The 27,456-nt window shown below is 55.5% G+C and overlaps 1 protein-coding gene across 2 annotated transcripts in view; it reads right to left on the bottom strand.

Annotated features, from left to right (window-relative positions):
- Positions 1 to 1,762: 1,762 nt before the first annotated feature.
- ETNK1 (ethanolamine kinase 1) overlaps positions 1,763 to 27,456 on the bottom strand; it is a 60,107-nt gene continuing 34,413 nt past the window's right edge. For both annotated transcript variants that reach the window (XM_069762807.1, XM_069762806.1), the window contains exons 2-8: positions 24,076 to 24,335; positions 10,585 to 10,725; positions 10,186 to 10,328; positions 8,563 to 8,646; positions 8,320 to 8,480; positions 8,115 to 8,188; positions 1,763 to 5,612 (exon numbers count right to left, since the gene is read on the bottom strand). In XM_069762807.1, coding sequence (XP_069618908.1) covers positions 5,540 to 5,612; positions 8,115 to 8,188; positions 8,320 to 8,480; positions 8,563 to 8,646; positions 10,186 to 10,328; positions 10,585 to 10,725; positions 24,076 to 24,281 — 882 coding nt within the window. In that variant the 5' untranslated portion in view covers positions 24,282 to 24,335 and the 3' untranslated portion in view covers positions 1,763 to 5,539. The remainder of the gene's footprint in view (positions 5,613 to 8,114; positions 8,189 to 8,319; positions 8,481 to 8,562; positions 8,647 to 10,185; positions 10,329 to 10,584; positions 10,726 to 24,075; positions 24,336 to 27,456) is intronic.

The following is a 27,456-nucleotide window of genomic DNA, read 5'->3' as shown; positions in this document are numbered from 1 at the left end:
AGGATCTTATCAAGTATCTGTATACAGGGAGCTCCTCCTAGTGGTGACTGCAGACAGGATCTTATCATGTATCTCTGTATACAGGGAGCTCCCTCTAGTGGAGACTGCAGACAGGATCTTATCATGTATCTCTGTATACAGGGAGCTTCCCCTAGTGGAGACTGCAGACAGGATCTTATCATGTATCTCTGTATACAGGGAGCTCCTCCTAGTGGTGACTGCAGACAGGATCTTATCATGTATCTCTGTATACAGGGAGCTCCCTCTAGTGGAGACTGCAGACAGGATCTTATCATGTATCTCTGGATACAGGGGGCTCCCCCTAGTGGTGGCTGCAGACAGGATCTTATCATGTATCTCTGGATACAGGGGGCTCCCCCTAGTGGTGGCTGCAGACAGGATCTTATCATGTATCTCTGTATACAGGGAGCTCCCCCTAGTGGTGGCTGCAGACAGGATCTTATCATGTATCTCTGGATACAGGGGGCTCCCCCTAGTGGTGGCTGCAGACAGGATCTTATCATGTATCTCTGTATACAGGGAGCTTCCCCTAGTGGAGACTGCAGACAGGATCTTATCATGTATCTCTAGATACAGGGGGCTCCCCCTAGTGGTGGCTGCAGACAGGATCTTATGTATCTCTGTATACAGGGCGCTCCCCCTAGTGGTGGCTGCAGACAGGATCTTATGTATCTCTGTATACAGGGAGCTCCCCCTAGTGGTGGCTGCAGACAGGATCTTATGTATCTCTGTATACAGGGAGCTCCCCCTAGTGGTGGCTGCAGACAGGATCTTATCATGTATCTCTGTATACAGGGAGCTCCCCCTAGTGGTGACTGCAGACAGGATCTTATCATGTATCTCTGTATACAGGGAGCTCCCCCTAGTGGTGACTGCAGACAGGATCTTATGTATCTCTGTATACAGGGAGCTCCCCCTAGTGGTGGCTGCAGACAGGATCTTATCATGTATCTCTGTATTCAGGGAGGTTCCCCTAGTGGTGACTGCAGACAGGATCTTATCATGTATCTCTGTATACAGGGAGCTCCCCCTAGTGGTGGCTGCAGACATAATCTTATGTATCTCTGTATACAGGGTGCTCCCCCTAGTGGTGGCTGCAGACAGGTTCTTATGTATCTCTGTATACAGGGTGCTCCCCCTAGTGGTGGCTACAGACAGGATCTTATCATGTATCTCTGTATACAGGGTGCTCCCCCTAGTGGTGGCTACAGACTGGATCTTATCATGTATCTCTGTATACATGGAGCTCCCCCTAGTGGTGGCTGCAGACAGGATATTATCATGTATCTCTGTATACAGGGAGCTCCCCCTAGTGGTGGCTGCAGACAGGATCTTATCATGTATCTCTATACAGGGAGCTCCCCCTAGTGGTGACTGCAGACAGGATCTTATCATGTATCTCTGTATACAGGGAGCTCCCCCTAGTGGTGACTGCAGACAGGATCTTATCATGTATCTCTGTATACAGGGAGCTCTCCCTAGTGGTGGCTGCAGACAGGATCTTATCATGTATCTCTGTATACAGGGAGCTCCCCTAGTGGTGGCTGCAGACAGAATCTTATCATGTATCTCTGTATACAGGGAGCTCCCCCTAGTGGTGGCTGCAGACAGGTTCTTATGTATATCTGTGTACAGGGAGCTCCCCCTAGTGGTGGCTGCAGACATACAAGGAGGTATACTGGAGTCGTCCTGTCCACTCTCAGACTTCACACACGCCGCACTCAGTGATGACAGAGCCGGATTACAGTTGTTAGGGTTGCTCTTTATTTCGGACCAGTTAGAGGTTGCACAGATTTCACAGTTGTGTGCGGCCGTCCTGCCTGTTCGGGTTGGAGCGTCAGTACAGGAGCGGTGCTGCAGTCACTTATTGCCGTGTACAATAAGTAAAGTGCTGACATTTAGGAGAACATACATTTGTATAAAGACCCAATGATGATGTTAGTTTTTGGTTAAGACGCAGTTTCTGTAGTGAGCGGAGGATTTCGGGGTGGGGGCTTTACATGGGCAGGGGATACAGAGCAGCAGTGACGCCTCATCTACAATTTACAAGAGTCATTTACACGGGCTCTGTATGTACAATATGCTACATGCGGCGGCACCGAGCGCCCGTCTCCGCCATATTATAGTATTTACACCTTCATTGAGACAAATCAGTGATAGAAAAGGCAACGAGACCCCCGCCGACGGTACATGGAAGAGATTGATGAGGCGGAGGTAGAGAAGCAGCAGAGAATCCAACATGGCGCACCCAGCAATTAGCCCGGTGCAACCACATCAGCAGCCAGACTACGACCCTGGACTGCGCGGTCACATCAGCAGCCCGACTACGACCCTGGACTGTGCGGTCACATCAGCAGCCCGACTACGACCCTGGACTGCGCGGTCACATCAGCAGCCCGACTACGACCCTGGCCTGTGCAACCACATCAGCAGCCAGACTACGACCCTGGACTGCGCGGTCACATCAGCAGCCCAACTACGTCCCCGGACTGCGCAGTCACATCAGCAGCCCGACTACGACCCTGGCCTGTGCAACCACATCAGCAGCCCGACTACGACCCTGGACTGCGCAGCCACATCAGCAGCCCGACTACGACCCTGGACTGCGCAGCCACATCAGCAGCCCAACTACGACCCTGGACTGTGCGGTCACATCAGCAGCCCGACTACGACCCTGGACTGTGCGGTCACATCAGCAGCCCGACTACGACCCTGGACTGTGCGGTCACATCAGTAGTGCAACTACGACCCTGGACTGCGCGGCCACATCAGCAGCCCGACTACGACCCCGGACTGCGCGGTCACATCAGCAGCCCGACTACGACCCTGGACTGTGCGGTCACATCAGCAGCCCGACTACGACCCTGGACTGCGCGGTCACATCAGTAGTGCAACTACGACCCTGGACTGTGCGGTCACATCAGCAGCCCGACTACGACCCTGGCCTGTGCAACCACATCAGCAGCCAGACTACGACCCTGGACTGCGCGGTCACATCAGCAGCCCGACTACGACCCCAGACTGCGCGGTCACATCAGCAGCCCGACTACGACCCTGGACTGCGCAGCCACATCAGCAGCCCGACTACGACCCTGGACTGTGCGGTCACATCAGCAGCCCAACTACGACCCTGGACTGTGCGGTCACATCAGCAGCCCGACTACGACCCTGGACTGTGCGGTCACATCAGCAGCCCGACTACGACCCTGGACTGTGCGGTCACATCAGCAGCCCGACTACGACCCTGGACTGCGCGGTCACATCAGTAGTGCAACTACGACCCTGGACTGCGCGGCCACATCAGCAGCCCGACTACGACCCCGGACTGCGCGGTCACATCAGCAGCCCGACTACGACCCTGGACTGTGCGGTCACATCAGCAGGCCGACTACGACCCTGGACTGCGCGGTCACATCAGTAGTGCAACTACGACCCTGGACTGCGCAGCCACATCAACAGCCCGACTACGACCCTGGACTGCGCAGCCACATCAGCAGCCCAACTACGACCCCGGACTGTTTGGTCACATCAGCAGTGCGACTACGACCCCAGACTGCGCGGTCACATCAGTAGTGCGACTACGACCCTGGACTGCACGGTCACATCAGCAGCCCGACTACGACACCGGACTGCGCGGTCACATCAGCAGCCCGACTACGACCCTGGACTGCACGGTCACATCAGCAGCCCAACTACGACCCTGGACTGCGCAGCCACATCAACAGCCCGACTACGACCCTGGACTGCGCAGCCACATCAACAGCCCGACTACGACCCTGGACTGCGCGGTCACATCAGCAGCCCGACTACGACCCCGGACTGTTTGGTCACATCAGCAGCCCAACTACGACCCTGGCCTGTGCAGCCACATCAGTAGTGCGACTACGACCCTGGACTGTGCAGCCACATCAGCAGCCCAACTACGACCCCGGACTGAGCGGTCACATCAGCAGCCAGACTACGACACCGGACTGTTTGGTCACATCAGCAGCCCGACTATGACCCTGGCCTGTGCAGCCACATCAGCAGCCCAACTACGACCCCGGACTGTTTGGTCACATCAGCAGCCCAACTACGACCCTGGCCTGTGCAGCCACATCAGTAGTGCGACTACGACCCTGGACTGCGCAGCCACATAAGTAGTGCGACTACGACCCTGGACTGTGCAGCCACATCAGCAGCCCGACTACGACCCTGGACTGCGCGGTCACATCAGCAGCCCGACTACGACCCTGGACTGCACGGGTCACATCAGTAGTGCAACTACGACCCTGTACTGCACGGTCACATCAGCAGCCCGACTACAACCCCGTACTGTTTGGCCACATCAGCAGAGCGACTACAACCCCGTACTGTTTGGCCACATCAGCAGAGCGACTACAACCCCGTACTGTTTGGCCACATCAGCAGCCCGACTACAACCCCGTACTGTTTGGCCACATCAGCAGCCCGACTACAATCCCAGACTGTGCAGCCACATCAGCAGTGCGACTACGACCCTGGACTGCGCGGTCACATCAGCAGCACAACCGCTCTGGACTGTGCAGCCACTTCCACCATCAGGCATCGTGTGAGTCACGGCCTATCAGCAGCAGCTTTACACCAAACATGGCCAGGACCAGTGAGTGACCGCCACTGGCTGCAGTCACCTCGCTTTCCCAGACTCCTCTGCTACCTTCATGGTGAATTCTGGGAAATCTGGGAGCCATTGCAACGGCTCCAGTTTCTGCCTCTTGTGGCGTAAATGTCCACACGTAAAACATAAACCGCCCTGAAGACGGCGCCGGCACACAGAGAGGGGATTTTGGTCTTGCTTGTGCGCTAAATTAGCGCCTAACAATTGCCCCCCCCAGAGGAGATCAGCGACACGACAACACCCAGCAACGCGACACACAACATCGCCGGCGTCTCACCAGGATCCCGCGACTATATTACATATATACACTACAAGGTGAATCCGTCACCGGCCCGCCACCATCTACAGGCTGCAATCACGCCAGACGAGGCGGCGGCGGCAGGTGAACGCTCGCACCGCGCGGCACATGTCTCTAAAGTGCGTCAAGATGAGTAACCCCGCGGCCCCGCAGGAGGAGGAGGTACTGAAGGCTTCCAGTTACCGGGTGGGACGAACCATCAGTCCCACCGACATTCACATTGTACAGTATTGGGGGCCCGGGGCCCCACGTTGTATCCAGTGGGTGAAATGCAGGAGAAAGACCACTAGAGACGCACCACGGAGCGCGTCCACAGGAGCAGGACAGGAAGAAGGAGCGCGAGCCTCAATCCTGCGCCGGCGGCAAATCAAGTAAAGCTATAAATAACAGACGGGAATTATTAAATTAAAACGAAAAAAATAAAATGTCGCCGGGCGTCGCGGTAATGAAGAAGGCAGGCTTCATCTAAAAAAAAACATGAGAAGGCAAGAAAAGGAAACCGCGCTGTCCAGAGCGTCCGGCGTGGTCCCGGCAGAGGCCGGCGAAGTGATGAGATCGATGGAGAACTGTCCCACGTCGTCGGGTTATTCGGGAAGACTCAGAGCCATCACCTCCGGCTTCATCTGAAAGTACTGGTTCAGCCGAACAATGGCGTACCTGGGGGAGAGCGAGAGAGTCAGCAAAACCACAACACACCACTAAGGGGAGAGAGCGAGAATCAGCAAAACCACAACACACCACTAGGGGGAGAGAGCGAGAATCAGCAAAACCGCAACACACCACTAGGGGGAGAGAGCGAGAATCAGCAAAACCACAACACACCACTAGGGGGAGAGAGCGAGAATCAGCAAAACCACAACACACCACTAGGGGGAGAGAGAGCGAGAATCAGCAAAACCACAACACACCACTAGAGGGAGAGAGCGAGAATCAGCAAAACCGCAACACACCACTAAGGGGAGAGAGCGAGAATCAGCAAAACCACAACACACCACTAGGGGGAGAGAGCGAGAATCAGCAAAACCGCAACACACCACTAGGGGGAGAGAGCGAGAATCAGCAAAACCACAACACCACTAGGGGGAGAGAGCGAGAATCAGCAAAACCGCAACACACCACTAAGGGGAGAGAGCGAGAATCAGCAAAACCACAACACACCACTAAGGGGAGAGAGCGAGAATCAGCAAAACCACAACACACCACTAGGGGGAGAGAGCGAGAATCAGCAAAACCGCAACACACCACTAGGGGGAGAGAGCGAGAATCAGCAAAACCACAACACACCACTAGAGGGAGAGAGCGAGAGTCAGCAAAACCGCAACACACCACTAGGGGGAGAGAGCGAGAATCAGCAAAACCACAACACACCACTAGGGGGAGAGAGCGAGAATCAGCAAAACCGCAACACACCACTAGGGGGAGAGAGCGAGAATCAGCAAAACCACAACACACCACTAGGGGGAGAGAGCGAGAATCAGCAAAACCACAACACACCACTAGGGGGAGAGAGCGAGAATCAGCAAAACCGCAACACACCACTAGGGGGAGAGAGCGAGAATCAGCAAAACCACAACACACCACTAGGGGGAGAGAGCGAGAATCAGCAAAACCACAACACACCACTAGGGGGAGAGAGCGAGAATCAGCAAAACCGCAACACACCACTAGGGGGAGAGAGCGAGAATCAGCAAAACCGCAAAAAAACCCTAGGGGGAGAGAGCGAGAATCAGCAAAACCGCAACACACCACTAGGGGGAGAGAGCGAGAATCAGCAAAACCGCAACACACCACTAGGGGGAGAGAGCGAGAATCAGCAAAACCGCAACACACCACTAGGGGGAGAGAGCGAGAATCAGCAAAACTGCAACACACCACTAGAGGGAGAGAGCGAGAATCAGCAAAACCACAACACACCACTAGGGGGAGAGCGCGAGAATCAGCAAAACCGCAAAACACCACTAGGGGGAGAGAGCGAGAATCAGCAAAACCACAACACACCACTAGGGGGAGAGCGAGGAGGAGGAAAACCACAACACACCACTAGGGGGAGAGAGCGAGATTCAGCAAAACCACAAAACACCACTAGGGGGAGAGAGCGAGAATCAGCAAAACCACAACACACCACTAGGGGGAGAGAGCGAGAATCAGCAAAACCACAACACACCACTAGAGGGAGAGAGCGAGAATCAGCAAAACCACAACACACCACTAGGGGGAGAGCGAGGAGGAGGAAAACCACAACACACCACTAGGGGGAGAGAGCGAGAATCAGCAAAACCGCAACACACCACTAGGGGGAGAGAGCGAGAATCAGCAAAACTGCAACACACCACTAGGGGGAGAGAGCGAGAATCAGCAAAACCGCAACACACCACTAGAGGGAGAGAGCGAGAATCAGCAAAACCACAACACACCACTAGGGGGAGAGAGCGAGAATCAGCAAAACCGCAACACACCACTAGGGGGAGAGCGAGGAGGAGGAAAACCACAACACACCACTAGGGGGAGAGAGCGAGAATCAGCAAAACCGCAACACACCACTAGGGGGAGAGAGCGAGAATCAGCAAAACCGCAACACACCACTAGAGGGAGAGAGCGAGAATCAGCAAAACCGCAACACACCACTAGGGGGAGAGAGCGAGAATCAGCAAAACCGCAACACACCACTAGGGGGAGAGAGCGAGAATCAGCAAAACTGCAACACACCACTAGGGGGAGAGAGAGAGCGAGAATCAGCAAAACCGCAACACACCACTAGGGGGAGAGCGAGAATGAGGAAAAAGCAAACTACATACAGATGTAAACAGCCAACACTTGAGGGAGTTCACTACACACACACACAGATTCAAACAGTCACCACTAGAGGGAGCTCACTATATACAGATTTATACAGTCACCACTAGGGGGAGCTCACTACATACAGATTTATACAGTCACCACTAGGGGGAGCTCACTACACAGATTTATACAGTCACCACTAGGGGGAGCTCACTACACAGATTTATACAGTCACCACTAGGGGACGCTCACTACACACGGGTTCTCTTTATGCAGCTCTCACTGATAATAATGCTGAACGCAGAAAGCGCCTCCTAGTGGTCACTGCAGGGAGCAGAATCATTGAACATACTTTGATCTTGCAAACCCAATAATACTCACCCTAAGAAGTCAAAGTCAATTTTGGAATATTTTGCTTGAATCAACGCCCAAAGACCCCAGAAGAAGTGAGAAGCCTGGAGCGAAGAGAAAACATGAGAAGTTTGGTGGCTTCATCAGGACGGACCTCCGCTATCTACAGGACTGGACTCTATAACCCCTCAGGATGACAATAGACCACACTGAGCGCCGCTCCCATGTCACTTACCAGAGCAAACTGGTTGACCTGCACGTACAGACGCTCCACCTCGCTCTCCGACACCTCGGCTTTGACGCCCTTGTATTCCTTGAAGGCCGACAGATAGGCTTGTAGCCACTGGAGCTGCAGCGCCCTCTCTGGATAGAGGCTGTAATCCACCTCGTTCACCCCTGGAGAGGAGAAGGACAGGTCAGGAGCTGCCACGGGAACCACGGAAATAACAGGAGGACACACGGAAAAAACGCTCTGTACCTGCAAACTCATTGAAGTGATTCCCGATGTCGTATGCCTGGTAGTTGTATCCCGAGTATTCATAGTCAATGAACCGCACGTCATCTGGAGGCGAGGAGAGGGGTCATTAGTGTGGGGGAGGGGGCACCACAACACGGACACCAGGTACCCCCCACACCGGGCGGGCGGCGGGAGCGGTGGACATTACGGGACCATAGCTGTATTTCTCACATTGTCCACTAGATGGCAGCACAGCCCTGCAGCAGCCAGGATCAGCAGGCTCCACACCTCCAGTAATAACAGAGGGGGGCTGTCAGGCAGGGGGTCTATGGTCAGTAATGTCGCAGCGACCCCGTGTGCCGAACCCATCGCCGCCCTCGTAGGTTATATAATACCACACAGAAAGAAACCAGAGACGGATGAGGCCGCTACCGGGATGTGAGGCGCAAGAAGGTGTGATCGGCAAATAAGAGGCCGGGAGCGCGGCAACCGCAGAGGAGGACGGAGACAGTGGGGTACTCCATTCACAACAGAGCGGCAGGGGTTAACAAAGAGAAAACCAAGACGGGAACATGGAAAGGTGGGCGAAGAATGAGCTACAGACCCCAGCGACATCACTGCACTACAGTCACCCCCAGAGCTGCAGTCACTATTCTGCTGCTACATCGTGTCTAATCCTCCAGTCACCCCCAGAGCTGCACTCACTATTCTGCTGTTACATCGTGTCTTATCCTCCGGTCACCTCCAGAGCTGCAGTCACTATTTTGCTGCTACATCGTGTCATATCCTCCAGTCACCTCCAGAGCTGCACTCACTATTCTGCTGCTACATCGTGTCTTATCCTCCGGTCACCTCCAGAGCTGCAGTCACTATTTTGCTGCTACATCATGTCATATCCTCCAGTCACCTCCAGAGCTGCACTCACTATTCTGCTGTTACATCGTGTCTTATCCTCCAGAGCTGCACTCACTATTCTGCTGCTACATCGTGTCTTATCCTCCGGTCACCTCCAGAGCTGCAGTCACTATTCTGCTGTTACATCGTGTCTTATCCTCCAGAGCTGCACTCACTATTCTGCTGTTACATCATGTCTTATCCTCCAGTCACCTCCAGAGCTGCAGTCACACTTTTCCTTCACACTCCTGACTGGGTTGGGGCGTCCTGTCGCTCTCGGCTGTGACCCGGCACACTGTCACCCCTTTCCCGTTGGCTGCTGAGTTTTGTGCCTTTACACCTGAGTCGGGTCCTGGGGGGCTCACACGGTGTCGGTGACTGGACCAGGGACTGTATGACACATGGAGGGCCGGCAATGCCGGGCGGGGGCCAGTTATAACACCCCACGTCCTATCAGCGACAGTCGCTCTCACGTTGGCACTTTTCCTACTTATCAAAGGAAATAGGAAAAAAAGGAGCGCCGGGTAGTCACGGGCGGGGGGCATCAGGTACTCGTGGGCGGGGGTGCCGGGTAGTCATGGGCGGGGGGCACTCACGGGCGGGGGGCGCCGGGTAGTCACGGGTGGGGGGGGGCGCCGGGTAGTCACAGGCGGGGGGCACTCACGGGCGGGGTATTGCATAGTCACAGGCGGGGGGCGCCGGGCAGTCACGGGTAGGGCGCCGCGTAGTCATGGGCGGGGGGGCACTCACCTCTCTTGCCATTGTAGATGATGTTCTTGCACAGCAGGTCGTTGTGGCACAGCACCACCGGGGAGCCCAGCCCGGACAGCGTCTCCTCCATCCACACCATCTCCTCCTCCAGATCCTGCCGGCCCGGGACGTCACGTACAAACCTGGAGGATACGAGGAGATGAGGAGACCCCCAAGGACGGCGGATAAAAGGGAACACAGAGGACGGCCGTCAGCACCAACAGGACGCAAGGCGTGGTGGTCACAATGTATCAGCATAGACGGCCTACACTGACACATTGTAACAAACAGGCACAATGACTGGTGTCAGCCATAATGTAAATCGTCTACCCACTGACCGCAGAGAAGCTGTGGGACAGTAGGAGGTTTCCCCCCATCACACAGTGACCCCGTCCTCACCTGTCCTGGACGAGCGGCTCCGAGAACTCGGTGGGGACGAGGGAGAAGTACGCCCGCATCTTCAGCCACAGGTTGGACTTGGGGATCCAGCCGTTGTGCGCGTGGATGGCGTGGATCTTAGCGAGCTGCCGGGCGATGAGCCTGCGGGACAGAAGGGGAGACAATGTAACGCCCTGGACACAAGGCAACACTCGGCAGGAGAAAAGGGGAACAGAATAACACTCTGAGGGTTTACAGTGGTTTACCCCCACACGTGAGGTATCAGTGTACTCAGGAGAAATTGCCCAACACATTTTAGGATACATTTTATCCTGTTGCCCATGTGGAAATGAACAAATTGAGGCTAAAAAATATTTTGTGAAAAAAAAAGAAGTACTTTTTCATTTTTACGGATCAATTTGTGAAGCACCTGGGTGTTCAAAGTGCTCACTATGCATCTAGATAAGTTCCTTGGGGGGGTCTAGTTTCCAAAATGGGGTCACTTGTGGGGGAGCTCCAATGTTTAGGCACACAGGAGCTCTCCAAACGTGACATGGTGTCCGCTAACGATTGGAGATAATTTTTCATTGAAAAAGTCAAATGGTGCTCCTTCCCTTCCGAGCCCTGCCATGCGACCAAACAGTAGTTCCCCCCCACATATGGGGTATCGGCGTACTCAGGACAAATTGTACAATAACGTTTGGGGTCCAATTTCTCTTTTTACCCTTGGGAAAATAAAAAAAATTGTTGCTAAAAGATCATTTTTGTGACTAAAAAGTTAAATGTTCATTTTTTCCTTCCATGTTGCTTCTGCTGCTGTGAAGCACCTGAAGGGTTAATAAACTTCTTGAATGTGGTTTTGTGCACCTTGAGGGGTGCAGTTTTTAGAATGGTGTCACACTTGGGTATTTTCAGCCATATAGACCCGTCAGACTGACTTCCAAATGTGAGGTGGTCCCTAAAAAAATGGTTTTGTAAATTTCGTAAAAATGAGAAATTGCTGGTCAACTTTTAACCCTTATAACTTCCCAGCAAAAAAAAAAAAAAATTGTTTCCAAAATTGCGCTGATGTAAAGTATACATGTGGGAAATGTTATTTATTAACTATTTTGTGTCACATAACTCTCTGGTTTAACGGAATAAAAATTCAAAATTTGAAAATTGCGAAATTTTCAAAATTTTCGCCAAATTTCCATTTTTTTCACAAATAAATGCAAAAATTATCAATCTAAATTTACCACTAACATGAAGCCCAATATGTCACGAAAAAACAATCTCAGAACCGCTAGGATCCGTTGAAGCGTTCCTGAGTTATTACCTCATAAAGGGACACTGGTCAGAATTACAAAAAACAGCAAGGTCTTTAAGGTCAAAATAGGCTGGGTCATGAAGGGGTTAAAGCACGCATGTCAAGTGACCACAGGATACACGTCTATTGTGGCCTTCCAGTCAAACCGTCTCCAACATGGAATCGTGAATTATGGACGCATCATCCGAGGTACAGGCTCATAAAAAATATCCCCCTCGCCCTAAAGAGATTGTGCATCTGACAGTGCAGCTCCCGAGTCCGTGGGAGGTCTGAAACCTGAGATACGGAGATCGGCCTCCCACAGCGACCGAATGGGTCCGGGTTTGGTCCCTGGGCGACTGGCAGAACAAACCTTGTGTGCTGGTACCGCCCATGTACTGATCCGACCACCCTGAGAGAAGTTATCCCATTTATTAGATATTGGAATATATCTTGAAGGGAGGCTGAGGGGTGGAGGATGCTAGCCCGCCCAGTTACAGGGGGGAGGGACATGGAAGGTTTAAGAGCTGAGGACACTTGGAGAGACACTCAGACAGAACAGAGGAAGATGACTAACTAAGGAACTAAGGGAAAGGGTATGCCAGCCAGAGGGGAGCAAGCACACGCTTTCTGAGGGCTGCCCAGCAACTAAGTCTTTAACCTGCGGAACGCTGAGCCCCCCCCGGCTTCCACAAGCGACCTTCAACCTGGTAAATTGACCTCAAGCTTTATACCTTTAAGCCTTGTCTTATGATTGTTATATTTTACTCTGACTGTAACTCTTGATAAATTTTTACTGTATATTACTTGTAATTACCTAGTGCGCCCTTAAGGCAATTAAATCAAATTAATTTTGGGCTGATCCTTTTACTCTGATTGCGAATCTTAGAATACCCAGCGTGGGTAACAGGGCAGTCTCCCCGGCGGCCATTTGCTCTAGGTGCAGTTCCCTTATTGACCTGAGAGACAAAGGGGGCGCTGGAGAGCTGTGCCTGTGTAGTGATGTCACGGATTGGTGACGTAGTAGGAACTGGGTTTCCTTCACAGGTGGATACGACGCGACATTCCAAGGGTGGAGGGGGGATACAACATGACATTCCGAGGGTAGAAGGGGGATACAACATGACATTCCGAGGGTAGAGGGGGGGATACAGACATTCCGAGGGTGGAGAGGAGATCCGACACGACATTCCGAGGGTGGAGTGGAGATCCGACACGACATTATTAGGTTCTGTAGAAGGACGTAGATCTGGGTATTTATTATGATGGAATATAGGCTGAACTGGATGGACAAATGTCTTTTTTCGGCCTTACTAACTATGTTACTATGTTACTATGACATTCCGAGGGTGGATACAACATGACATTCCGAGGGTAGAGGAGGGATACAACATGACATTCTGAGGGTAGAGGGGGGATACATGACATTCCAAGGGTGGAGAGGAGATCTGACACGACATTCCGAGGGTGGATACAACACGACATTCCGAGAGTGAAGGGGGGGATACAACGTGACATTCCGAGGGGGATACGATGCAACATTCTGAGGGTGGAGAGGGGGGATACGACGCGACATTCTGAGGGTGTAGAGGGGGGATACAACACGACATTCTGAGGGTGAAGGGGGTTAGATACAACATGACATTCCGAGAGTGGAGGGGGGGATACGACGTGACATTCTGAGGGTGGAGGGGAGATCCAAAGCGACATTCTGAGGGTGGAAGGGGGATACGATGTGACATTCCGAGGGTGGATACAACACGTCATTCCGAGGTTGAAGGGGGGGGGGGGGGGGAGGGAAGATACAACGTGACATTCCGAGGGAGGAGAAGGAGGATACGATGCGACATTCCGAGGGTGGATACGACGTGACATTCCGAGGGTGGATACAACGTGACATTCCGAGGGTGTATACAAGGTGACATTCCGAGGGTGGAAGGGGGATACGTGACATTCCGAGGGTGGAAGGGGGATACGTGACATTCCGAGGGTGGAAGGGGGATACGTGACATTCCGAGGGGGGAGGGAAGATCCAGCGTGACATTCCGAGGGAGGAGAAGGAGGATACGATGCGACATTCCAAGGGCAGAGAGGGGGGATACGACGCGACATTCCGAGTGTGGAGGGGGGATACGACGTGACATTCCGAGGGGGGAGGGAAGATACAACGTGACATTCCGAGGGAGGAGAAGGAGGATATGATGTGATATTCCAAGGGAGGAGAGGGGGGATACGACGCGACATTCCGACTGTGGAGGGGGGATACGACGTGACATTCCGAGGGGGGAGGGGAGATACGACGTGACATTCTGAGGGAGGAGAGGGAGGATACGATGCAACATTCCAAGGATGGAGAGGGGGGATACGTGACATTCCGAGGGTGGAGGGGGGATATGTGACATTCCGAGGGGTGAGGGGAGATATGACGTGACATTCTGAGGGAGGAGAGAGAGGATTCGATGCAACATTCCAAGGATGGAGAGGGAGGATATGATGTGACATTCTGAGGGTGGAAGGGGGATATGTGACATTCCGAGGGGGGAGGGAAGATACAACGTGACATTCCGAGGGAGGAGGAGGATACGATGTGACATTCCAAGGGCGGAGAGGGGGGATACGACGCGACATTCCGAGGGTGGAGGGGGGATACGACGTGACATTCCGAGGGTGGAGGGGGGATACGACGTGACATTCCGAGGGTGGAGGGGGGATACGACGCGAAAGTCTGAGGGTGGAGAGGGGGGATACGACGTGACATTCCGAGGGTGAATACGATGCAACATTCCGAGGGTGGAGGGGGGATACGACGCGAAAGTCTGAGGGTGGAGAGGGGGGATACGACGTGACATTCCAAGGGTGGATACGATGCGACATTCCGAGGGTGGAGGGGGGATATGACGTGTTGGAGACAACATGGACAATGCACGTATCATAGAAATCACTGAGATATATTGAACTTATGAGTGCTGAATATTTCCAGGACTCTGTTGATGAGATAAACCAGATACAAGACTGTAAACCTATGAGGCGGTCAGGCCTGTGTTCTTTTGTGTGATGTCCTTTGTTTTAGTGATAATAAATGAATATTGGCCCTCCAACCTAATGGAGGATACAGGTGTACACTGTGGAAATCTTGAATCAATAGCCTCTATCTTGTTTGTGACCCATCATTATCTACATATGTGCACAGCTCCTGTAGGTTTCCATCATCAGCCAGTGGTCCTGAGATAGACATCCTGTCTCCGGCCTATGGATATGTATATTGATACACAATGCCTGTGGTGTTTGGGTGACAAACCATTGTTCTTTGAATGGACATCTTGGAGCCAGCCCAAATGGAGTTGAACCTGTCCTACACAAGAACTTTCTTCCCAAGTACGAGGACGCCCTTCGCAGGAAGGTGATGATTACTGCAGCCAATGACAGTGTTCACATTGCCAGAAGACGATTGGACATTTGCCACAGAAGATACCGGAAGCGAGGCTGGAGTCATGGCTTGTATGTGGATGTGTATTGGTTTAATATATGTAAGGATCAGTTATGTATCTTCTCCTTCCCACATCCCAATTTCCTCCACCCTCGTATTACCTCTTCCCTTTAATTTACCCTTGTCACTTAGTTAGACTTCCCTTATGTATGTCATTGTAAATACCTTGTTTGTAATAAACCCCCTTTTAAAGATCCAGTAGCTCCTGTTAATTAGTATTAACTGGCACCCCAAAACTCAGCAGATTCTACACGACGTGACATTCCGAGGGTGGATACGACACGACATTCCGAGGGTGGAGGCGGGATACGAGGCGACATTCCGAGGGTGGAGGAGGGATACGAGGCGACATTCCAAGGGTGGAGGGGGGATACGAGGCGACATTCCGAGGGTGGAGGAGGGATACGAGGCGACATTCCAAGGGTGGAGGAGGGATACGAGGCGACATTCCGAGGGTGGAGGAGGGATACGAGGCGACATTCCGAGGGTGGAGGAGGGATACGAGGCGACATTCCAAGGGTGGAGGGGGGATACGAGGCGACATTCCGAGGGTGGAGGGGGGATACGAGGCGACATTCCGAGGGTGGAGGAGGGATACGAGGCGACATTCCAAGGGTGGAGGGGGGATACGAGGCGACATTCCGAGGGTGGAGGAGGGATACGAGGCGACATTCCAAGGGTGGAGGAGGGATACGAGGCGACATTCCGAGGGTGGAGGAGGGATACGAGGCGACATTCCGAGGGTGAAGGAGGGATACGAGGCGACATTCCGAGGGTGGAGGAGGGATACGAGGCGACATTCCAAGGGTGGAGGGGGGATACGAGGCGACATTCCGAGGGTGGAGGGGGGATACGAGGCGACATTCCGAGGGTGGAGGAGGGATACGAGGCGACATTCCAAGGGTGGAGGAGGGATACGAGGCGACATTCCGAGGGTGGAGGAGGGATACGAGGCGACATTCCAAGGGTGGAGGGGGGATACGAGGCGACATTCCGAGGGTGGATACGAGGCGACATTCCGAGGGTGGAGGAGGGATACGAGGCGACATTCCAAGGGTGGAGGGGGGATACGAGGCGACATTCCAAGGGTGGAGGGGGGATACGAGGCGACATTCCAAGGGTGGATACGAGGCGACATTCCGAGGGTGGAGAAGGGATACGAGGCGACATTCCAAGGGTGGAGGGGGGATACGAGGCGACATTCCGAGGGTGGAGGAGGGATACGAGGCGACATTCCGAGGGTGGATACGAGGCGACATTCCGAGGGTGGAGGAGGGATACGAGGCGACATTCCAAGGGTGGAGGGGGGATACGAGGCGACATTCCAAGGGTGGATACGAGGCGACATTCCGAGGGTGGAGAAGGGATACGAGGCGACATTCCAAGGGTGGAGGGGGGATACGAGGCGACATTCCGAGGGTGGTGGAGGGATACGAGGCGACATTCCGAGGGTGGATACGAGGCGATATTCCGAGGGTGGAGGAGGGATACGAGGCGACATTCCGAGGGTGGATACGAGGCGACATTCCGAGGGTGGAGGAGGGATACGAGGCAACATTCCAAGGGTGGAGGAGGGATACGAGGCGACATTCCAAGGGTGGAGGGGGGATACGAGGCGACATTCCGAGGGTGGATACGAGGCGACATTCCGAGGGTGGAGGAGGGATACGAGGCGACATTCCAAGGGTGGAGGGGGGATACGAGGCGACATTCCAAGGGTGGAGGGGGGATACGAGGCGACATTCCAAGGGTGGATACGAGGCGACATTCCGAGGGTGGAGAAGGGATACGAGGCGACATTCCAAGGGTGGAGGGGGGATACGAGGCGACATTCCGAGGGTGGAGGAGGGATACGAGGCGACATTCCGAGGGTGGAGGAGGGATACGAGGCGACATTCCAAGGGTGGAGGAGGGATACGAGGCGACATTCCAAGGCTGGAGGGGGGATACGAGGCGACATTCCGAGGGTGGAGGAGGGATACGAGGCGACATTCCAAGGGTGGAGGGGGGGATACGAGGCGACATTCCGAGGGTGGATACGAGGCGACATTCCAAGGGTGGAGGGGGGATACGAGGCGACATTCCAAGGGTGGAGGGGGGATACGAGGCGACATTCCGAGGGTGGAGAAGGGATACGAGGCGACATTCCGAGGGTGGAGGAGGGATACGAGGCGACATTCCAAGGGTGGAGGAGGGATATGAGGCGACATTCCGAGGGTGGAGGAGGGATATGAGGCGACATTCCGAGGGTGGAGGGGGGATACGAGGCGACATTCCAAGGGTGGAGGGGGGATCCGAGGCGACATTCCGAGGGTGGATACGAGGCGACATTCCGAGGGTGGAGAAGGGATACGAGGCGACATTCCAAGGGTGGAGGAGGGATACGAGGCGACATTCCAAGGGTGGAGGGGGGATACGAGGCGACATTCCGAGGGTGGATACGAGGCGACATTCCGAGGGTGGAGGAGGGATACGAGGCGACATTCCAAGGGTGGAGGGGGGATACGAGGCGACATTCCGAGGGTGGATACGAGGCGACATTCCGAGGGCGGAGGAGGGATACGAGGCGACATTCCGAGGGCGGAGGGGGGATACGAGGCGACATTCCGAGGGCGGAGGGGGGATACGAGGCGACATTCCGAGGGCGGAGGGGGGATACGAGGCGACATTCCGAGGGCGGAGGGGGGATACGAGGCGACATTCCGAGGGCGGAGGGGGGATACGAGGCGACATTCCGAGGGTGGATACGACGTGAAATTCCAAGGGTGGAGGGGGGATACGACGTGAAATTCCAAGGGTGGAGGGGGGATACGACGTGAAATTCCAAGGGTGGAGGGGGGATACGATGCGACATTCCGAGGGTGGATACGATGCGACATTTCGAGGGTGGAGGGGGGGATACGACATTCCGAGGGTGGAGGGGGGATACGACGCGACATTCCGAGGGTGGATACGATGCGACATTTCGAGGGTGGAGGGGGGATACGACATTCCGAGGGTGGAGGGGGGATACGACGCGACATTCCGAGGGTGGATACGATGCGACATTTCGAGGGTGGAGGGGGGGATACGACATTCCGAGGGTGGAGGGGGGATACGACGCGACATTCCGAGGGTGGATACGATGCGACATTTCGAGGGTGGAGGGGGGGATACGACATTCCGAGGGTGGAGGGGGGATACGACGCGACATTCCGAGGGTGGATACGATGCGACATTTCGAGGGTGGAGGGGGGATACGACATTCCGAGGGTGGAGGGGGGATACGATGCGACATTCCGAGGGCGGAGGGGGGTCTAACATTTCAGAGGAGACATACAACATGACATTTCAGGGGTGGAGGAGAGAGAGATACTATGTGACTTTCCAAGGAAGATACAGTGTAACATGGAGGGGAGATACGATGTGACATTCGGGGGTGGGGGAAGATACCACATTACATTCGGGGGGATACATGGCAGCCTCCACAGGACCGTACACACTGAGGGGCACAGACACTGACCGGCCGCTGTAGGTTCCCCTTACTGGTGGTCCTCTGTGGCCTGGGGTTGGGGGGACACCTCCAGATACAGAGCTGGGGGATCAATACATAACAGATCAGTAAAGTATGACAAACAAAGATTGGAACAGCACCAGGGCTCGCCTTCTGGTTCTATGCCCCTTTGCTTATTTCACCGATATATACCAATTGCGTTTTCCAGATAAAGCTACTGGATACGGTGCTCTGCTCAATAAGTAACAGTAATCTTCATATCTCATCAAAGGATAATAAAAGAAGCGGCACTCACCAGTTTGCTGAAAAAAGTGTCTTTAATGCAGCCTTAATCCATGCTTACAGGCTATTCAGACACGTTGCAGGTGATTGTGAGGGTGCGGGGAGTGAAGGAGGACGACGGCCGTTTCGTGCAATCAGCACTTTGACGGGTCCATGTGATCAGTAAAGTATACAGCCCCCACCCCGCTACAAGGACAAATTCATAGACATCCCACACGCGATTCCTGAAAGTTAGGACACCCTGCAGGCCGGGACAGATTAGTGGGGCAGATCGCCGGCTGATCCCATTAATGAGGAGAATGGGCGCAGAAACCACGGGGCCACAAAAGCCTCTTAGCCGCTGACGGTCAGCAGAGGGCGAATGACAAAGACTGACGCCGTCACCTTCAGAGAAACGGAGGAAAGAAGCGTCCACAAAGGGCAAAACAGGAGACGGGGGTCCGCAGACGAGACGGGGTCCGCAGACGAGGGGCCAGAAAATCGCAAACACCTCAGGTACCGAGCCTGAAACTGATCCCGAGCCTGAAACTGATCCCGAAGCAGCTCAAAGACCACGAGACCCCACAGCAGCCGCTCATACAGTCCTGTATACCAGAGACCCCACAGGAGCCGCTCATACAGTCCTGTATACCAGAGGCCCCGCAGCAGCCGCTCATACAGTCCTGTATACCAGAGACCCCGCAGCAGCCGCTCATACAGTCCTGTATACCAGAGGCCCCGCAGCAGCCGCTCATACAGTCCTGTATACCAGAGACCCCGCAGCAGCCGCTCATACAGTCCTGTATACCAGAGACCCCGCAGCAGCCGCTCATACAGTCCTGTATACCAGAGACCCCGCAGCAGCCGCTCATACAGTCCTGTATACCAGAGACCCCGCAGCAGCCGCTCATACAGCCCTGTATACCAGAGACCCCGCAGCAGCCGCTCATACAGCCCTGTATACCAGAGACCCCGCAGCAGCCGCTCATACAGCCCTGTATACCAGAGACCCCGCAGCAGCCGCTCATACAGTCCTGAATCCCAGAGACCCCGCAGCAGCCGCTCATACAGTCCTGTATACCAGAGACCCCGCAGCAGCCGCTCATACAGTCCTGTATACCAGAGACCCCGCAGCAGCCGCTCATACAGCCCTGTATACCAGAGACCCCGCAGCAGCCGCTCATACAGCCCTGTATACCAGAGACCCCGCAGCAGCCGCTCATACAGTCCTGTATACCAGAGACCCCGCAGCAGCCGCTCATACAGCCCTGTATACCAGAGACCCCGCAGCAGCCGCTCATACAGTCCTGTATACCAGAGACCCCACAGGAGCCGCTCATACAGTCCTGTATACCAGAGACCCCGCAGCAGCCGCTCATACAGTCCTGTATACCAGAGACCCCGCAGCAGCCGCTCATACAGTCCTGTATACCAGAGACCCCGCAGCAGCCGCTCATACAGCCCTGTATACCAGAGACCCCGCAGCAGCCGCTCATACAGCCCTGTATACCAGAGACCCCGCAGCAGCCGCTCATACAGTCCTGTATACCAGAGACCCCGCAGCAGCCGCTCATACAGTCCTGTATACCAGAGACCCCGCAGCAGCCGCTCATACAGCCCTGTATACCAGAGACCCCGCAGCAGCCGCTCATACAGTCCTGTATACCAGAGACCCCGCAGCAGCCGCTCATACAGTCCTGTATACCAGAGACCCCGCAGCAGCCGCTCATACAGCCCTGTATACCAGAGACCCCGCAGCAGCCGCTCATACAGTCCTGTATACCAGAGACCCCGCAGCAGCCGCTCATACAGTCCTGTATACCAGAGACCCCGCATCAGCCGCTCATACAGTCCTGTATACCAGAGACCCCGCAGCAGCCGCTCATACAGTCCTGTATACCAGAGACCCCACAGCCGCTCATACAGTCCTGTATACCAGAGACCCCGCAGCAGCCGCTCATACAGTCCTGTATACCAGAGACCCCGCAGCAGCCGCTCATACAGCCCTGTATACCAGGGACCTTGCAGCCGCTCATACAGCCCTGTATACCAGAGACCCCGCAGCCGCTCATACAGTCCTGTATACCAGAGACCCCGCAGCATCGGCCCATACAGCCCTGAATCCCAGAGACCCCGCAGCATCGGCCCATACAGCCCTGTATACCAGAGACCCCACAGCCGCTCATACAGCCCTGTATACCAGAGACCCCGCAGCAGCCGCTCATACAGCCCTGTATACCAGAGACCCCGCAGCAGCCGCTCATACAGCCCTGTATACCAGAGACCCCGCAGCATCGGCCCATACAGCCCTGTATACCAGAGACCCCACAGCCGCTCATACAGTCCTGTATACCAGGGACCCCGCAGCCGCTCATACAGCCCTGTATACCAGAGACCCCGCAGCAGCCGCTCATACAGCCCTGTATACCAGAGACCCCGCAGCAGCCGCTCATACAGTCCTGTATACCAGAGACCCCGCAGCAGCCGCTCATACAGTCCTGTATACCAGAGACCCCGCAGCAGCCGCTCATACAGCCCTGTATACCAGAGACCCCGCAGCATCGGCCCATACAGCCCTGTATACCAGAGACCCCACAGCCGCTCATACAGTCCTGTATACCAGGGACCCCGCAGCCGCTCATACAGCCCTGTATACCAGAGACCCCGCAGCAGCCGCTCATACAGCCCTGTATACCAGAGACCCCGCAGCAGCCGCTCATACAGTCCTGTATACCAGAGACCCCGCAGCAGCCGCTCATACAGTCCTGTATACCAGAGACCCCGCAGCAGCCGCTCATACAGCCCTGTATACCAGAGACCCCGCAGCAGCCGCTCATACAGTCCTGTATACCAGAGACCCCGCAGCAGCCGCTCATACAGCCCTGTATACCAGAGACCCCGCAGCAGCCGCTCATACAGCCCTGTATACCAGAGACCCCGCAGCAGCCGCTCATACAGCCCTGTATACCAGAGACCCCACAGCCGCTCATACAGCCCTGTATACCAGAGACCCCGCAGCATCGGCCCATACAGCCCTGTATACCAGAGACCCCACAGCCGCTCATACAGTCCTGTATACCAGGGACCCCGCAGCCGCTCATACAGTCCTGTATACCAGAGACCCCGCAGCAGCCGCTCATACAGCCCTGTATACCAGAGACCCCGCAGCAGCCGCTCATACAGTCCTGTATACCAGAGACCCCGCAGCAGCCGCTCATACAGCCCTGTATACCAGAGACCCCGCAGCAGCCGCTCATACAGCCCTGTATACCAGAGACCCCGCAGCAGCCGCTCATACAGCCCTGTATACCAGAGACCCCGCAGCAGCCGCTCATACAGTCCTGTATACCAGAGACCCCGCAGCAGCCGCTCATACAGTCCTGTATACCAGAGACCCCGCAGCAGCCGCTCATACAGTCCTGTATACCAGAGACCCCGCAGCAGCCGCTCATACAGTCCTGTATACCAGAGACCCCGCAGCAGCCGCTCATACAGCCCTGTATACCAGAGACCCCGCAGCAGCCGCTCATACAGCCCTGTATACCAGAGACCCCGCAGCAGCCGCTCATACAGCCCTGTATACCAGAGACCCCACAGCCGCTCATACAGCCCTGTATACCAGAGACCCCGCAGCATCGGCCCATACAGCCCTGTATACCAGAGACCCCACAGCCGCTCATACAGTCCTGTATACCAGGGACCCCGCAGCCGCTCATACAGCCCTGTATACCAGAGACCCCGCAGCAGCCGCTCATACAGCCCTGTATACCAGAGACCCCGCAGCAGCCGCTCATACAGTCCTGTATACCAGAGACCCCGCAGCAGCCGCTCATACAGTCCTGTATACCAGAGACCCCGCAGCAGCCGCTCATACAGCCCTGTATACCAGAGACCCCGCAGCAGCCGCTCATACAGTCCTGTATACCAGAGACCCCGCAGCAGCCGCTCATACAGCCCTGTATACCAGAGACCCCGCAGCAGCCGCTCATACAGCCCTGTATACCAGAGACCCCGCAGCAGCCGCTCATACAGCCCTGTATACCAGAGACCCCGCAGCAGCCGCTCATACAGCCCTGTATACCAGAGACCCCGCAGCAGCCGCTCATACAGTCCTGTATACCAGAGACCCTGCAGCAGCCGCTCATACAGTCCTGTATACCAGAGACCCCGCAGCAGCCGCTCATACAGTCCTGTATACCAGAGACCCCGCAGCAGCCGCTCATACAGCCCTGTATACCAGAGACCCCGCAGCAGCCGCTCATACAGCCCTGTATACCAGAGACCCCGCAGCGGCGGCCCATACAGCCCTGTATACCAGAGACCCCGCAGCAGCCGCTCATACAGTCCTGTATACCAGAGACCCCGCAGCATCGGCCCATACAGCCCTGTATACCAGAGACCCCGCAGCAGCCGCTCATACAGCCCTGTATACCAGAGACCCCGCAGCATCGGCCCATACAGCCCTGTATACCAGAGACCCCGCAGCAGCCGCTCATACAGTCCTGTATACCAGAGACCCCGCAGCAGCCGCTCATACAGCCCTGAATACCAGAGACCCCGCAGCGGCGGCCCATACAGCCCTGTATACCAGAGACCCCGCAGCAGCCGCTCATACAGTCCTGTATACCAGAGACCCCGCAGCAGCCGCTCATACAGTCCTGTATACCAGAGACCCCGCAGCATCGGCCCATACAGCCCTGTATACCAGAGACCCCACAGCCGCTCATACAGTCCTGTATACCAGGGACCCCGCAGCCGCTCATACAGCCCTGTATACCAGAGACCCCGCAGCAGCCGCTCATACAGTCCTGTATACCAGAGACCCCGCAGCAGCCGCTCATACAGTCCTGTATACCAGAGACCCCGCAGCAGCCGCTCATACAGTCCTGTATACCAGAGACCCCGCAGCAGCCGCTCATACAGTCCTGTATACCAGAGACCCCGCAGCGGCGGCCCATACAGTTCGCGGCTGTGATTTGGTACCTGCAGATCTTCGGGTTGCAGACGTGCTCCGGATCCAGAGCCGCTCCCTGCATGAACTCGTAGCACAGGCCGTTGTTAAAGGTACAGTACAGTTTGGGGGCGCAGCCGTGCGCCTGCAGAACCCGGAAACTCTTCACTTCTTCGTCGCGGTCCACTAACAGCTCGGTCTTATTTCCGTAGATTCGCACCAGGACCACGTCCTCCATAGTGTCTCCGACATAGCAGCCAATCAGCTTATTGGTAATCCCGTCTGTAAAGACCTGAAAGAGCAAAACAGAAGGTGTGAGGCGGGCACCCCGATAAAAAGGAGAGAGTGTATGAGGGGGGTACCCCGATAAAAAGGAGAGTGTAGGGGGCGGGCACCCAGATAAAAAGGAGAGTGTATGAGGCGGGCACCCCGATAAAAAGGAGAGTATGAGGGGGGCACCCCGATAAAAAGGAGAGTGTAGGGGGCGGGCACCCAGATAAAAAGGAGAGTGTATGAGGCGGGCACCCCGATAAAAAGGAGAGTATGAGGCGGGCACCCCGATAAAAAGGAGAGAGTGTATGAGGCGGGCACCCCGATAAAAAGGAGAGAGTGTATGAGGGGGGTACCCCGATAAAAAGGAGAGTGTAGGGGGCGGGCACCCAGATAAAAAGGAGAGTGTATGAGGCGGGCACCCCGATAAAAAGGAGAGAGTGTATGAGGGGGGTACCCCGATAAAAAGGAGAGTGTAGGGGGCGGGCACCCAGATAAAAAGGAGAGTGTATGAGGCGGGCACCCCGATAAAAAGGAGAGAGTATGAGGCGGGCACCTTGATAAAAAGGAGAGAGTGTATGAGGCGGGCACCTTGATAAAAAGGAGAGTGTATGAGGCGGGCACCCAGATAAAAAAGGAGAGTGTATGAGGCGGGTACGCCGATAAAAAGGAGAGAGAGTGTATGAGGTGGGCACCTTGATAAAAAGGAGAGTGTATGAGGCGGGCACCCAGATAAAAAAGGAGAGAGTGTATGAGGCGGGCACCTTGATAAAAAGGAGAGTGTATGAGGCGGGCACCCCGATAAAAAGGAGAGAGTATGAGGCGGGCACCTTGATAAAAAGGAGAGAGTGTATGAGGCGGGCACCTTGATAAAAAGGAGAGTGTATGAGGCGGGCACCCCGATAAAAAAGGAGAGTGTATGAGGCGGGTACGCCGATAAAAAGGAGAGAGAGTGTATGAGGGGGGCACCCCAATAAAAAGGAGAGTGTATGAGGGGGGCACCCGGATAAAAAGGAGAGTGTATGAGGCGGGCACCCCGATAAAAAGGAGAGTATGAGGCGGGTACCCGATAAAAAGGAGAGAGAGTGTATGAGGCGGGTACGCCGATAAAAAGGAGAGAGAGTGTATGAGGGGGGCACCCCAATAAAAAGGAGAGTGTATGAGGCGGGCACCCGGATAAAAAGGAGAGTGTATGAGGCGGGCACCCCGATAAAGAGAGTATGAGGCGGGTACCCGATAAAAAGGAGAGTATGAGGCGGGTACCCGATAAAAAGGAGAGAGAGTGTATGAGGCGGGTACGCTGATAAAAAGGAGAGAGAGTGTATGAGGGGGGCACCCCAATAAAAAGGAGAGTGTATGAGGGGGGCACCCCAATAAAAAGGAGAGTGTATGAGGCGGGCACCCGGATAAAAAGGAGAGTGTATGAGGCGGGTACCCGATAAAAAGGAGAGTGTATGGGGTGGGTACTCCGATAAAATGGAGAGGGTATGAGGCGGGTACCCCCATAAAACAGAGGTCGGTTGCACTTAAGGTTAAAAACCTCTTGACGAGGAGCACAGACACCGATGACGCGCTCCCCACGTCCAAAGCGCCCTTCATCACAGCAGAAATATATCACATATCACATAACTAATGAGAATCGAGGATGGTCTTGTGAGGAGCGGCGCAGCGTGCTGCCGAGTGATGGACGACCAGGGACAGAGTCCTGAAGGTGCTAGAAATTCATTCCACAAGGAAGTAATGAGAACCGCACCGGAGAGGGCAGCACGACAGAACCATGGGCAATATAATGGGCAGGACCCAAACACCGCAGAGACCCCGGCCCCTGCGCATGGCAGCGACACCAGCCCCCACACAGAGGAGAAACCCCGGGCCCCACACATGGCATCGACATCAGCCCCCAAACAGAGGAGAAACCCCGGCCCCCGGGCATGGCACCAACACCAGCCCCCACACAGCAGAGAAACCCCGGGCCGCGCGCATGGCAGCAACATCAATCCCCACACAGAGGAGAAACCCCGGCCCCCACGTATGGCAATGAGACCAGCCCCCACACAGAGGAGAAACCCCGGGCCCCGCGTATGGCAATGAGACCAGCCCCCACATAGAGGAGAAACCCCGGGCCCCGCGTATGGCAATGAGACCAGCCCCCACACAGAGGAGAAACCCCGGGCCCCGCGTATGGCAATGAGACCAGCCCCCACACAGAGGAGAAACCCCGGCCCCCGCGTATGGCAATGAGACCAGCCCCCACATAGAGGAGAAACCCCGGGCCCCGCGTATGGCAATGAGACCAGCCCCCACACAGAGGAGAAACCCCGGGCCCCGCGTATGGCAATGAGACCAGCCCCCACACAGCGGAGAAACCCCGGGCCCCGCGTATGGCAATGAGACCAGCCCCCACACAGCAGAGAAACCCCAGCCCCCGCGCATGGCACCAACATCAGCCTCCACACAGCAGAGAAACCCCGGCCCCCACGCATGGCAGCGACACCAGCCCCCACACAGAGAAACCCCGGGCCCCGCATATGGCCATGAGACCAGCCCCCACACAGCAGAGAAACCCCGGCCCCCGCGCATGGCACCAACATCAGCCTCCACACAGCAGAGAAACCCCGGGCCCCACACATGGCAGCGACATCAGCCCCCACACAGCAGAGAAACCCCGGCCCCCACGCATGGCAGCAACATCAATCCCCACACAGAGGAGAAACCCCGGCCCCCACGCATGGCAGCAACATCAATCCCCACACAGAGGAGAAACCCCGGCCCCCACGCATGGCAGCGACACCAGCCCCCACACAGAGAAACCCCGGGCCCCGCATATGGCCATGAGACCAGCCCCCACACAGCAGAGAAACCCCGGCCCCCGCGCATGGCACCAACATCAGCCTCCACACAGCAGAGAAACCCCGGGCCCCACACATGGCAGCGACATCAATCCCCACACAGCAGAGAAAGCCCGGCCCCCACGCATGCCAGCGACACCAGCCCCCACACAGAGAAACCCCGGGCCCCGCATATGGCAATGAGACCAGCCCCCACACAGCGGAGAAACCCCAGCCCCCGCGCATGGCACAGCGATTCTGTGTCTCTGGACGGGATCGGACCACACAGGACGGGAGTTTCTGCTCTTCTTCTCG

The sequence above is a fragment of the Ranitomeya imitator genome, chromosome 4, assembly GCF_032444005.1.
Source record: "Ranitomeya imitator isolate aRanImi1 chromosome 4, aRanImi1.pri, whole genome shotgun sequence".
NCBI classification, from domain to species: Eukaryota; Metazoa; Chordata; class Amphibia; order Anura; family Dendrobatidae; genus Ranitomeya; species Ranitomeya imitator.
The sequence above is the reverse complement of the archived record's forward strand: the minus strand, read 5'-3'. Positions and strand labels throughout refer to the sequence as shown.